At 29.3% G+C, this 14,432-nt stretch overlaps 1 protein-coding gene across 1 annotated transcript in view; it reads left to right on the top strand.

Moving 5' to 3' along the window:
* Positions 1–14,432, top strand: part of LOC139490868 (protein O-mannosyl-transferase TMTC2-like) — a 35,746-nt gene that overhangs the window by 8,035 nt on the left and 13,279 nt on the right. Inside the window, exon 2 of the mRNA XM_071277950.1 lies at positions 6,861–7,461. Within this exon, the coding sequence (XP_071134051.1) occupies positions 6,861–7,461 (601 nt within the window). The remainder of the gene's footprint in view (positions 1–6,860; positions 7,462–14,432) is intronic.

Here is a 14,432-nt window from a genome sequence, read left to right as displayed (position 1 = left end):
AGGATGTTATTGGGAATCAGGACATACACATTTAATTGATAAATCTGCACAAATACTGTGCAACAATCAATATAAACTGAGTTTTACATGTATAAATCATTGAAATCATGAAGAAATGATAATTGTTACAGATTGGGCAGGTCAATATATTTCTTTTTATCTTTTAGCCATATTAAAATGCATGCAGACATAACTCTAATTCGATATATTTTCACAGCCACACGATAAATGAATATATATATTGACCAATTGCATGAAAATTGATTAATGTTACTTAAATAAGACAAATTAAAAAAAAAAGTTTTTATTTTGAGTGGCTATAATTTACATAAACAAAAGTCATGAAAGTAGCTTGATTCTGAATCCAATTTGACCTTATGATTGGACTTTTAAAAAAAAATATAAAAGTATTCCTAAAAATATTGTTTAAACTAAAAGATGTTGCCTTCCTTTTCAAACACATAAAAAAATGTTAGTAATTTGTTTATTTATTTTCTTAAATTGATCCCCGATTTACCAAAAAAAATTCCATATTGAATTTCATACTTAGTCATATAAACTCTTGTTCTTTTTTTAATGGCTCAATTTGTCAGTTGATCCCAGGCTCCCTTAAAAATGATTTTTTCAAAAATCGACCTAAAGGTCATATACCATGAGAAATTATATGATGTGACCTTATCGGAATTAAAAACAGTAAATTATTGCCTTTTGATAAAATATTTGGATTGTCTGGTGTTGACTTAGGGAATTAATTTAGCAAGATAACCTTTTTCCCTGTAGAGATAGGTCCAACATGGATTGATTCAGTCTTTTGGAACTACATTCTGATAAATAGATACTGTGATCCAGCGGCCATTAATTATTAACATTAAGTGTCGATAAGGAATAGTTTCAGACATATATGGAGCATTATAGATCTTAGTTATTGAGTTCTAAGTCAAGCAGAGATGATGATTGGACCAAGAAACAGCTGTTTTATAATCTGTTGTCTGAGGCATGTTTTTGTTGCTTGGATCCCCTTCATTAAACATTGTGTTCTGTCTCTTCTAAGACAAACTTAATCATTAGAAGAATTAAATTAGGAAACTTTTTTTGGTAGGTTGCATTAAAATCACACAGACACACTATTTTTGTGACCTTCAATGAGTTTAGACATCGGAAAAATTTAATAAATGGGAAATATTTTTGTGAGTCTGTGACTTATGTGGCAAAAGTGAGACATAGTGATCCTATATTCCATCAGCGGCTTCCACATTTTTGTTGAGCCTGCAACTAACATCAAAAGTAGGACAGACAATGGGTTCCTCGGAACCCTTACAATTTTTTTTCAAGGGGATTCCATTATTACATGCACTTATCTGTATTACTGCTGTGGTAGGTATAATGGCAGTATAAAGTATTAAAGACAACTTGATTTATTTCATTGTAAAACTTAAGTTATTGCAATAGATGAATTATGGATGATAATTGGGTTTTTACATGAAAGAGCATTTAGCAACCCAACTACACAATAAAAATAAATATGAATTCTCATCCTGGTGTTGTTGTACAAGTCTATAGAGTAACCTAGAATTATGTGATTTTTTTTTTAAATTTGTATAAAGATTGTTGATACAAACATTTAGTACATATTTTATTTTTTGGAAGATCTTACACAATTTTATTCATTTATTTTGATGTATTGTGCAGTAAATAATGTTTATTAATTTTCAATTTGAATTAGATGAATGATTTTTTTATTTATGGCTGCAAAAGAAAGATAGCATATCACAGGTGGATGAAAATTTACCAAAATAGTTACAATATTGCTAATAAACTTTAATAAATTGTGGGATGTGTACTGATTGATACTGACAAAAATTAGTCGGGTAGAACATTATTATTTTATTGTGTGTAATTGGCTTTGAATTAGCTTTTAGCAGCTGCAAGTACTTAAATCGGCCCATCATTATAAATGATCTATGATCGGCAGCCAATTGCAACTGATTTTTGTATAGCCTGGAGATGTCGAAGTCTAAATGCAAGACTTAAGTATGATTTTTCAGGCAGAGCAACTGAGTTATAAATAATGTTTTAAATTTTGTGATTTAAGTTCAGTTTAAAGGGAACTAACTTATAACATGATATGCAGTTGAATAGCATTTTGTTACATCATAATGTGCCTGTCCCAAGTCAGGACCCTTTAGTTTGTTTTTGGTTCATATACATCATAATTGCTTGGTTATAAGTTAAGCTGGTCATTTTCTGGTTTAAGTTGTTTCACATTTTTTATGTCAGGACCTTCCAATACATTTGTGCTCTGGCGGATAGCTCTGTAATTCACAATTGTGTCACAAATTATATCATATATATAGTTTTGGTTTACATATCACAATCCTTTTTGTTTTATTTGTGGGGGCCTGGGTGGCCGAGTGGTCTAAGTAGTTGTTACTACTGTAATCACTAGCCTGGGTCAACACTGAGGTTGTGAGTTCAAACCCCGCTTGTGCGGGTGCATTCAACACGGCCAATCTTAATTGACTAGGATTGTCAGTTTTCCTATCGAAGGTCAGTGATTTTCTTCAGGTACTCTGGCTTCCTCAACCAACAAAAACTGGCCGCCACGAAATAGCCTTAATGCGGTGCTTAAAAGTGGCGTTTAAACACCAAAAAATCAAAAAATCCAATCAAATCTTTGCATTTGTTCTTCTTTCATATGTGTGTATATATTTAAAATCTTGTCATTCTTATTTTTAAAAACATAAATGTATTAAGCAGTGACAAGTAAAAATTATTTTTATGCCCCACCTATAGAGGGGCATTATGTTTTTTCCATGTACTTTAAGTGCATTAAGTAGAATTTCACCATTGGATAAGTATCTTCTTTGTGGATAATCACGGCCAATAAATCAAAACTGTTTTCCAGTGACATAAACAATGAGTTGCATAATATGTTTCTGTCATAGAAATAGATGAAGTTGTCATAAAACTTCTTTTAGTTTTAATATTTTTATTTATGTCATATATATAATTTTTCACGAACCAGGACAAAAGTCACATGGGGACGATTGTCAACGGGTTTGATTTGTCAGCAGGAGTAATAATTTGATAATTAACCAACCTTGATTTTATTACACGATGACTCCTTTGAATAAGAGAGAAAATTGTTCGGCACAAATGTCCTAAAGATAATATCTAACTTGTTTGGCGATGGAGAACAGTATTATATGTTAAATTTTAAATTAAGAATAAAGTTTTTTATGCATTGAGTGACAAGTTACCGGATAGATCATTTGATAACATTACAAATTATACCAAATCATAAAATATTTGTCTCGTCAAGTTTTGATACAGACTTCCATTCAGTAACCATACAATAATTACACATTTCTTAGTCATTCTAATCAATACTTCAGAATCAAAATTTGAATTTAATAAGTTAATTTGACCATTTGTCACCTTTTACAAGTAGTGAAAAGGAGATTTTAAATCTTGAAATGTCATAAAATATTATATAACTTTATTGACCATTATGCAATTGCCAAACTTATGCGACACAAAGACTGTCATTTTTAAGGTGGTTTGCAGATTTATTCTTAGAACTTTTTACTAAAATAGTTAAATAATCAACTTAATTGATCAAAGTTTATGCCAATTTTTTAATGACTAGCGAATTCATTTAATTTTTGTATGTTACATTTATTTGTGAGACTGCTATACTCTGTTCCTTTCAATTCCGCTAATAGATGGAAGTCAATGCAAAAAATAAAACAAGCTGTACAACCAGACTATAGATGATGTTGATGGATAATGGATAGATTATTATACTCCTGTGTCAAATTGGGTCTAATTTTTTGCTTAACTGTTAGGCCACAGAAAACATCCTGTACACATATACTGACCAAAAAATGAATCTTTAGTTCGAAACTCTTGAATTCAGGAAATGATTGATTAAAAGTGTTCATGGGAAATCCATGTACAAATGATTTATATAACCATTCTAGTACCATGTACTTCAGAACACGGACCAATGTTTTTTGTTTGCCGATAAGTATTGTAAATTGGCTTTTCTTTTCATCATTTTGACAGTGGTTAATGCATGTTATGACAAACATTCACTTTCAACAATCATTTTAGAGTGCTCTTGTAATTTGCGTTTTATCCCATGTAAAACTCCACGAATCCTGATCTCGGTTGATGTATGTTGACCCAGTCTTAAAGAATTGCTTTTAATTCATCTGTTTGTTTAACTTGAAAGATATATCATTTTGTTTTTGACCTCCCGTTGAACTGGATATTTGTGATTTTAAATATTTATTCTTACATACAAACATTACATTAGCACTTTACTTTAGTTTATATACTAATTCGTAATTTGACTTGTTGTAGACTTAAATGAACACTTTATGTCATTTACATGTATACTTAAACATTACAAACTGAACTTAGTGTTCATCTATACTTAATGAGTATTTATTTGTTGTTTTTATCTCATTAATTAATGTCTAAAGGTCAAATTTTCACCAAAAGTAACATTGAGCCAATTCTTGAATTTTGAGAAAAAAATTCCAGCAAATTCATTTTGATTTATATTTTTTTCTTACATTATCTTATATTCAGTAAACAGCCACATTAAAACTCAATTTTATGATTTTTGAAGTAGTGGCACAATTTTAGTTCGAATCAACTGAAATTAATCTGAGCTTTGCAGTTTTAATTTTCCTATCCACTAAGCACCAAATTTAGTTTAAAAAATTGTGTTAAAATAATTTACAGCTGCCCAGTAATTTGCATGAAACCAATGTTAGCCATCTAACTGTCTAAATGTTGCTCTCAGGTTGTATTTAGGGATCCTAAAAAGTAATAATTACTAAAACAAAACATTGAAAACCAGTTAGAAAAATTGAAACCTGAAAAGAAACATATTAAGGGGAGATAACTAATGTTTTCATGTAATGATGTACCATTATTGTCATCAAGTAAAAAATTCTGTCGTCATTACTGTTAAGGGTTGAAATTCAAAAGGCAAAGACTATAAAGACAAAAGTGACACTTAATTATGTACATTTTTTTTTATAATTTAGTCTATACAAGAACAAACATGAAATATTGATTCTTTAGCTTTAATAGCAAAGATGATTTTTCTGCTTTTCTGAATTTGTTCTTTTAATAGATAAGAGAAAAAAGTGTCTCATGGAAAAAGAAAAAAAGGAAAATCGTTAAAATGTAACCAAGGATGAAACCAAGAATAATTATTTGAATATATCTGCAGTCATGGCAGTTGTTAGAAGCAATAACTTTTTGAAGCATAAGTAAATTTTATGCTTCTGGATAGAAAAATGGTGTCCAATATATAATACTGTAAATTCAAAAATTATTGCAAGGTTTTTATTAATGTGAATAATGGATCTTGGTGTAACAACTCACATTCTGATATCTGATATGTGTATCTGTATGCAGATGTTCTTGAAATAGCAATGATCAATCTTGTATCTTGTCTATTCTTAAAAAATATGCAATAATAAATGCATTTGATATGTAATTTCTGAATTTACAGTAGCCATCTTGTTTTAGATTTTAGATATAAAGTCCTCATCAATCAAAAGAGTTGCTTGGTCTCCATTAGTTGTTATAAATGTAACTTTATACCAAGGACAGTAGATGTCATAGAAGAAAGTTCGTGTTTATTTCAATGTAATTTTTTTACACCCTTTGTAAATTGTCTGTAATGAATATATATTTGACCCTTTAAGAGTCTTTTTAAGACAGAAAATTATACATAATTAGGGTATAATTCAAATATATAATGTTTGTTAACAAACAAAACCAAGGTATCGGGTTTTGTCCCATAATAACTAATTAGGTTTGGCTGCCGACAAATCGATTTTTCACGTTTTTTTCAGTCTCCATATTTGAAATTTTAACTCAGTTAGATAATACAGTTTTATTGTAAAATAACCGCAAATGACATGATTTATATAATTTATCAATGCACTGTATCATTTCTAAAAGGTCAAAACAAATCTTTTAATCTTTTAAACCATGAAAGTGCAGTATACAGCTTATATTTCTAGAAAGTGATTATATTTTGATTGATGAAAATCTTTTTCTTATTTTATTTCTTGTTTCAAAAAGCAGCAATCCAGTTCTAAAAAAGATTACATATACCTGGGTATTAATTATAGATATAGTTATATAGGCTTAGAAATCAATATTGATCTTAATTTATTGTATCAGGCAAATTATAAGCAGGTGGTTACAATATTGGATCCTTACAACTATTCTAGTCCTAGATTATGGCTTTGATCTATCTAGGTTAGACTCCAAATTTTCTAAATTGTCAGAAATTTGTAATGGACCCACCAGATTATGTTGCCATTAGTATCCCCTAATGGAAATAGTCCATTATACATATTCTGAGAAAATAGTTTGAAATCTAATAAATTGTGTGGCCGAAAGAAACAATCTATCTTGACACTACCATCTCATAATTTCTCTGCTTGCTGGCAAGGGTAACCAGTAATTTTAAGGTGAAAAGATGGAAAAAGATTTATTAAAACATAAACATGATTAAGGTAATAGGTTACTAAAAGTCCTCAAGAAAATTGAAATATCAATATTAAAAATCAATATCCAAAATCATTTTATATTCCCATCAGATTCTATACTTGATGATGGAAAAAGTGTCAAGAATACAATTTTCTATTTTGTCCTATTACTGAAGAAATACGTCCTACCACATGTTAACAAAAATTGTCATCATAGATGTCTACAGGTTAAGTTATTGAACTAATTGATCTGAAATTAAAAACAGAAAACAAATCATGAATAATAAGTTCAAACTGATCATTATAATAATCATATGTATTATTTCTTTTCAGTCGTGCCATACTAAAGAACCAAGATCTGTTGCCAGACACACCAATCATCAACATCATATATGATGACTTTTGGGGCACACCTTTGACCCATAGTGGTTCCCATAAATCGTACAGACCAGTATGTGTTCTATCATTTCGTCTCAATTATCTCCTTGGAGAACTGGAGCCTTTTGGATACCACCTTGGGAACATCATTCTTCATGCAGTAGTGACAGCATTGTTTACACATTTTGCACGGATAGTTTTACAAGAAACGTTTCCAACCCTCATTGCTGGTCTACTTTTTGCTGCACACCCAGTGCACACTGAAGCAGTTGCAGGAATCGTGGGAAGGGCAGATGTCGGTGCTTGTCTTTTCTTTTTACTTGCACTCCTAAGCTATATGAAATATGTCCATTATAGAGATGAAAATTATAGCAATGATGGTGGAGGTCATGGGGGTGATAAAAGGAAGATTTTATTTTTTACTCTGACAGCAATCTGTACTACATTAAGTATGTTGACTAAAGAACAAGGTGTGACAGTTATAGCTGTGTGTGCTGCATATGATCTCTTTGTACAGCATAAAGTCAAGATTACAGATTTGATAAATATGAAATGGGTAGGTACATGGTAGTTCCTTCTAGTTAAGACCTCTTTGAATGCAAAAATTACTTTGGAACTTTTTTTGAGTAATACGATACAAAAGAAATGCTTTTCATATTTTTGGCATGATCATCACTGCAGAAGTCATCATTTTCTAATACTCGAAATTGTTCTACAAAGCAAAGTTTTGCTGTTGAGTATCTAGATTTTGTGATTTAACCAATAGTCTTATTTTTTATTGTCTCAATTTTGAATTGTATGAATGGCCATTTGAATGTTACCAGGACTTTCTCATTTTATACTGATGTACATTATGTGATATTTTTCACACAACACAAATTGTTACAAATTATGTACCTGTTGTCTCTCTCTGTACAAATAATAACAGATGTCATTTTGTTTTGCCCTAGTCATTTTTTTATTGCTAGCCATCATAGACCCTCATCATAAATTATCTTTTTTTCCAGGACAATGACATTGTGAACTGAATTTTAACCAGCTTTATCAGAAAAAAAATGTTCACCTTAAAAATAACCACAGCTATAATTATTTTTGTGATAGTTTGACAAATTAATTAAAGGTGTATTTGAAATACAGGTAAAAAAAGTTAAATGATTGATCTTCAGAAAAAAACCTCCATGGGCTATACGGGGTACTTATGGGTAAATTTTGAAAAAAAGGTTCTGATAAATAAGAACATTCTATTTTGAATCATCCTTAATTGTTGCGTATTTTGTTTAAAAATTCGACAGAATAAAAAGTCAGAAAGAAGGATAAAAGTTTTTTGATTTTCTGTAACTACAAAAAAAAGCATATAGTTAACCTTCAGATATATAATAGACTGCAATATTAAGCTGATTTGTTCATTTGATTTTGATCAGATAATTGGTGTAATACTCAATATAATTCTTGTTATACCAGCTCAACATGTCATTCAAATTAATCTGATTACCTCCCCTTAATATAGCAACAGATCACATGTTTAGATGGCATTTGTTTATTAGAATATGTGGACCTGACTGGCTCTTCACATGTGATATGAACATTGTTTTATTTTGACTTGTCTGATCACGCTGATGCAACAGTATTTAAGAATATATTTTCCAAGTCCATTCAAGAGCTCTACAAAGCTCATGTTACTTATAATGTCCGACTCTTAATCAAACCTTGGAACAGTATGTCAATATATATGTTCCTGATCAAACTTACTTACTTAGTTACTTACTATAGAAAAACTGAATCCTATTGCTGAGTCTGCAGTAGTTATTAGTGTTAATCAGTTTATGTATGATTTGGGTGTGTTACAACAGACCTCCACTGGTTAATTTGTCAATCAAAGTTAAATCTGATTAAAGTTTGTACTAATTGATATGGGAGGACATCTTGGTGCATAGCACAATGTGACATAAATAGGATAATCTTTCTCTAGGAGGACAAAGACTGTCAAACATTTCCTTGGTGTTTTATTAACTTTTCAAGAACTGACTTTAAGCAAATAGCATTTGCAGTTGATACCTGTTACTGAAGTATCGGTTGTAACATGATTTTTATTGATAAAGTAAAATTGATTGATTGGTGTTAGCTTAATGTTCAATGCTTATGTCTGGAGGAGAATATCTATTACATATAGGACAACTCTAAGCTGTATAACTTATGTCAATTTGTCACTTATTATATCTGCAATAAAATATGTTTCTGAATAGATTATAGTATTAATAACCAAGGTACAGCCTAGAAAGTGAACTGCCTTGAAAGGCCCAAACCAAACTGAATACTTGCAAAATGCTCATCACAAGCTTGCTGCATGCAATCTTTATAAGTTTTTGACTACAAGAAGGTTGTTGCACTTTATTGATTATCTCTTATAAGAATATGACTAGACCTACTTGAAAGGGTTTTAATTTTACCTACAACAATGTTACTGCTTTACTCTGCAAACTCTTATTCTATACAGATAATAAAAGCAGGATATTTCCCCTTAGTATTGTAGTCCAATTTTTTTTTCATTTTTGCTCTGGTCCATATGTTTGATTTTCAGTTGTATAATTGTCATTTTTCGACAATATTAAGTTGAAACCAGACAGAATTTGTATATATATTTAAATATTATTGATCAGTTTATGGTAATGATCAATCATGGTGTAACATATTGTTTCAAAGTCTTTACTTCGTCATACTCCATTTTTGAAAAAAAAACTGTGTTTAGAACAATGCTTGCTTATTAAAATTCAGTACTATTATACATTTTATGATGGATTTGCATAATGCATTATGCATTATTTTGCACCTAGTTTTTACATTACTGTAGATTTCTAACATGAGTAATTACATATTATCATAATTTATGTCAAAAAGTATTTATGGCGTCAGGGTAAAAATCTGTCTTTTTTTATAAACCTGAATCCTTTTAAATGAATTGTAAAAAATAGAAAGAATAATGATGTCTGTACAAAGAGTGGATCAATTATTATTCATAGCCAAATATTTTCTTATGGGTAAAAAATTCAAAAGACTGCTATATTTTGGATCATTTAGTTGTTTTAACCACTATCAATTTTTTTACATCTGGAGTAAAAAAAACAAGGAAAAATAAACCAACAAATTTAGACAGTACTCGGCTTTGGCTTCAGTAGTTTTTGGGGTAAGATATTGGACTAATAACATCACCTCATCCAGGTTATCAAAATTCTTTTCAATATATCTATTTTGTACAAATTTGACAAAATTTGGGATTACAAACTCCTGTATATGTAACTTTTACGGGTTCAATCACCACCTATAAAATATATGATTCATATAACAATAAGTGCGTACTGGAAAAATGTCTGTTTTAATTACTTTTGTTTTATTTGATCATGTTGATTGTTAAGATATTCCCTGTCATATTCTTAAGTAATAAATTTCCTAGTTTGGACAACCGTATCATCACAGTTTAGATTCAACAACATGCAGAAAACATTAAATTTATTTAATACTTTGATTGTGGTTAATCACAATGGTTTCCACCCCTAAGTTTCCCAATGGCATGTTACTTAACCTTTCCACCTATGGTTGTGAACAGATGTCGATTTTAACTTTACGATCGTGATATTTCAATAACTACAGGTATCAATTTGACTTGTTGAGGTACGGAAATGGTCTTTTAGTGATACCTGTATTGTTGACAAAAGACGTTATAAATCTGGTTATGTCTCCCAGGTTGTAAGTAGTCATATAAAAATCCAGAGTAAATTTATTTACTTGTACATAATTGTTCATTGTAGTTTCTTGTTAAGACATAGGAACACCTCAAGTGTATCATAGAAATTTATTATATGTAATCCTGTAATAATATATTGTGGACTATTTACATAGGGGTCAAGCATACATAGCACCTACTGGTACGCCAAAAAAAGAAAAACTGCTCAAGTCAAAGTAATTAATTTTACGTAATGTAAACAGCTGTTTTAAATTAAAATATAGTATTATTTGTCATAGTAAATACTACATTGACCGTCTTCTGCTGTACTCGTTTTAGACCATTCACGTTCTGATGTGATGATAGGACTAGAGTGCTCATATATAATTAAGATTGGATAATTATAAGTATTTATTTTATTACCATTAATGCCATATTGATGCCTTGGATTCAGTATATTGTATAGTGTAAATGATTGTAATTTTTCAATATCAAGAGTTATCTCCCATATATAAATGATAAAAATAGAAATATTATCAATATCGAATCAAAACATAAAAATTGCATATTTTTTTACTTTAAAAATGCAAAGTGCTGAAATATTCAAAATATCATAAAGTTTTATAATTATTAAAAAAAAAATGCTGACATGAATAGTTATTTCCAATGAAAGAAAAACATGATTATTTTAAAACTTTTTTTTTACTACAATAACAGAGAAATATTTTTAAGTTTCATGCCATTTAATCAAAGGTATTGTAAATATTTGTCTTTAATTAGATAGGCATATTTACAGCAAACCATAAATTTCATTAGAAAAATTACTTCTTCATCATGAATTCTAAAACTTCTATTTTTTTCCTGACTATAACATGGTAGTTAATTTTGTAGGGAAGAAATATTCAGACCTCCCAAATTATTGACTGTGAATCATGCAAACTTTGCACAGAGTTCCTCTATGTACAAACCTTTTCAAAAGTCATTTAGCACTTGCAGATATCTGAAAACAGAATAAACATGCTTCAAAGACTAAATTTTTATATTAAAAAAATGTCATTTTCACATTGAAATTTAAAACCAGACACTTGGCAAATACTAAATTGTAAAGAGACTTTTGACAATTGTGAATTTTTATAATGCAAACATTTAACACTTGCAGTACAGTAGAATTCGTTTGATGTTTGAGAAAATTTTAGTACAAATAAAGGCAGAAATTATTTGAAGATTTTGTTAAATAAAGACATGATTTATAGCACTACAAATTAGGCTGAAAACCATTTACTGAAGGGTTTATATTACATGGTTAACAAGTCCTATAAATTACATCACTTGAAAATGACAGAATAGAAAGAGAGATATAATTGTATAAAAGTAAATAAAGATTTGTTGGCAATCAATACCAAATCAAAGTATGTTGGTTTAGATCTCATTATATATTGCTATGACTTCTTGGGATTTTTTTTTCTTCTCAACTTCAAATTTAAAACATGAACGTACATTCTTACTAGCTTAGTTAAGATTTTATTGCAAAAACTGTGGTTAATAGTAAAATTCATTCTTAAGCAAAGCAGGTTTGGGCTTTTCTTTAGCAAAGAGGATTTGGGCTATTCTATTGCTAAGAGAATCTGTGTAGGTCCTCATATGGTGTAAAATGTTTAATGGAACTTGTTTTTAAAACTTTTTGCTTTCAGCAATGTTATTTTATTTCTATTGTCCTTGATACATTTTTTAAATAATCACTTTAACTTACTCAGGTGCACTTAAAAAACAATTAGAAATGTTCTTATAGTCCTTTAAACTACAGCTTGTACATCATGTCCAAATTATTGTAATGCAATTTTTAATTGGGCATTTAAATGAAATTGAGATATAATCAATGTCCTTTTGGTCAAATGATTAAAAAATTTCATGATATGAAACCTTTTCGGCCTAAAAAAAAGTTATTGAAAGGTTTTTGTGGTGCATTGGGTTTTTTTTTGGTGTTTTTTTTATGAATGCTCGTTTTTTTAAAAAGTTTTGTCAAAAAGGAAAGAAAACAAAAATCAAACTCACATATATCTTGAAAAATTACACTTTAATACTTATTAATTGTTGAGGACAGTCTGTTGATCTCTAAATGTGTTTTGGTTCTGGGTTGCTGTCATCTCCATTTTACAAAACTCCAAATCTTTTTATTCTAAATTGTATAAGACAATTTTATGTTTGAATTGAATCAAAAACTGTTTTGGTGTACAGATTATAGAAAAAATAATTAGACATAGGTGCACGAGTTGACATTGATTTTTGTTATAATTTATAGTATAAAAATACACATGTTACGAAAAATTTAAGAGGTTTTAAATACACAAAAAGTAAAAACAAACATGAGTCAGTTACAGGTTTAGATACAAATGGATGTATTTTTATAATTTATCACCTTTATAACATGATGATTATATTTCAAATTTGTTAGGTATAGACTCCACAAAGGTTGTACATCCATATAAAGTATCCTATATCGGTATTTAGATGTATTCAGCGGCAGTTTTATTTTTGTCCTAATCCTGTATCATTGAAATGATTTATTTCATTAGTCTGACACCTTGTTCATCGAACACGCTATAGCATTTATGTTATGACTGAATATGAGATTCGCTGACATGAAGTTAATACTTTGTATAGGGTGTTAAAGTAAATCATACTAGGCGTTTGATATAAAACACTTTATTTCAAAAGTTTTGTCAAAAAGTACAATGAAATATTTGCTAAGCAAACAACCTTCTTTGCTTGATCTCTATGTTGTTTCGTAGCCTAGAGAGGAATCCAATTTGTAATGTTTGATTTTTATCTTTAGATTGTTTGAAATTGTATTTTAAATAAATAGAAATCATTAGATATATTGAATGAGTATACATGTACATGTAAAATTCATATTTACCACTGGGTTTCAGATGTTTAGAAAAATTGACGAATTTGTTAAACATCATATCATGTTTTGAGTGACATGCAGTCTGCTGCATACAGACTTAGATGTCATTGACATATGATCATATCGATTGAGAAATATTAAATTTCTACATAAGAATAATAGGGATTAGTAATTCTAAAGATAAATAATGCAAACAGTTGTTAACACAATAATACATATTTGTGAACAACTGTATAGAATAGGTTTTAATTCTGAAAAAAATCTGTATATTAATTTACCTACTAGTAAAATCATAACAAACAACAATTTTTAAGTGATCTTTGGAAAGAAACAACAAAAATGTTGAAGGAATATTTAAATTTCTACTAAAGGGAAAAAAATTGATGGAACACTAAAAAAGAACAGGCTAAATTACAGAGTCAGAACTTGATAAAATGTATAAGCATTTGCCTATAGATGAAGACTATATATGGTTTGGTCTCTTGAAGTCTTTTTTTATTTATTTGATTTGTTGGCTTGATGCCTTATTAATGTATACCTGTCTACACCTCAATTTATCCAATCAAATAAAAGTTCATTGTAAAATGTAAATACCCAATTGAATATGCTTAACTAAAATTCAAAAAAAAAAAAAATTAATTAAGAGGGGTGAAAGATACTGGTGAAGGACATTCAACTCATAGATAGGAAATAAACTGACAAAGCCAAGGCTAAAAAAGAAAAAGACTAACTGACAAATAAAAGTACACAAAAGACATTTACATAGAAAAAAACTGATGGTGATCTCAGGTGCTACGGAAGGGTAAGCAGATCCTGCTGTTTATCAAAAAGCGTCATTACTGTACCATCATTTTATAAATTGAATGAAAAAAGTAAAAATCAGAAAAAATATCACAAAAAT

The sequence above is a fragment of the Mytilus edulis genome, chromosome 10 (genome assembly GCF_963676685.1).
Source record: "Mytilus edulis chromosome 10, xbMytEdul2.2, whole genome shotgun sequence".
Taxonomy (NCBI): Eukaryota; Metazoa; Mollusca; class Bivalvia; order Mytilida; family Mytilidae; genus Mytilus; species Mytilus edulis.
This window is presented reverse-complemented; position numbering and strand designations above follow the sequence as displayed.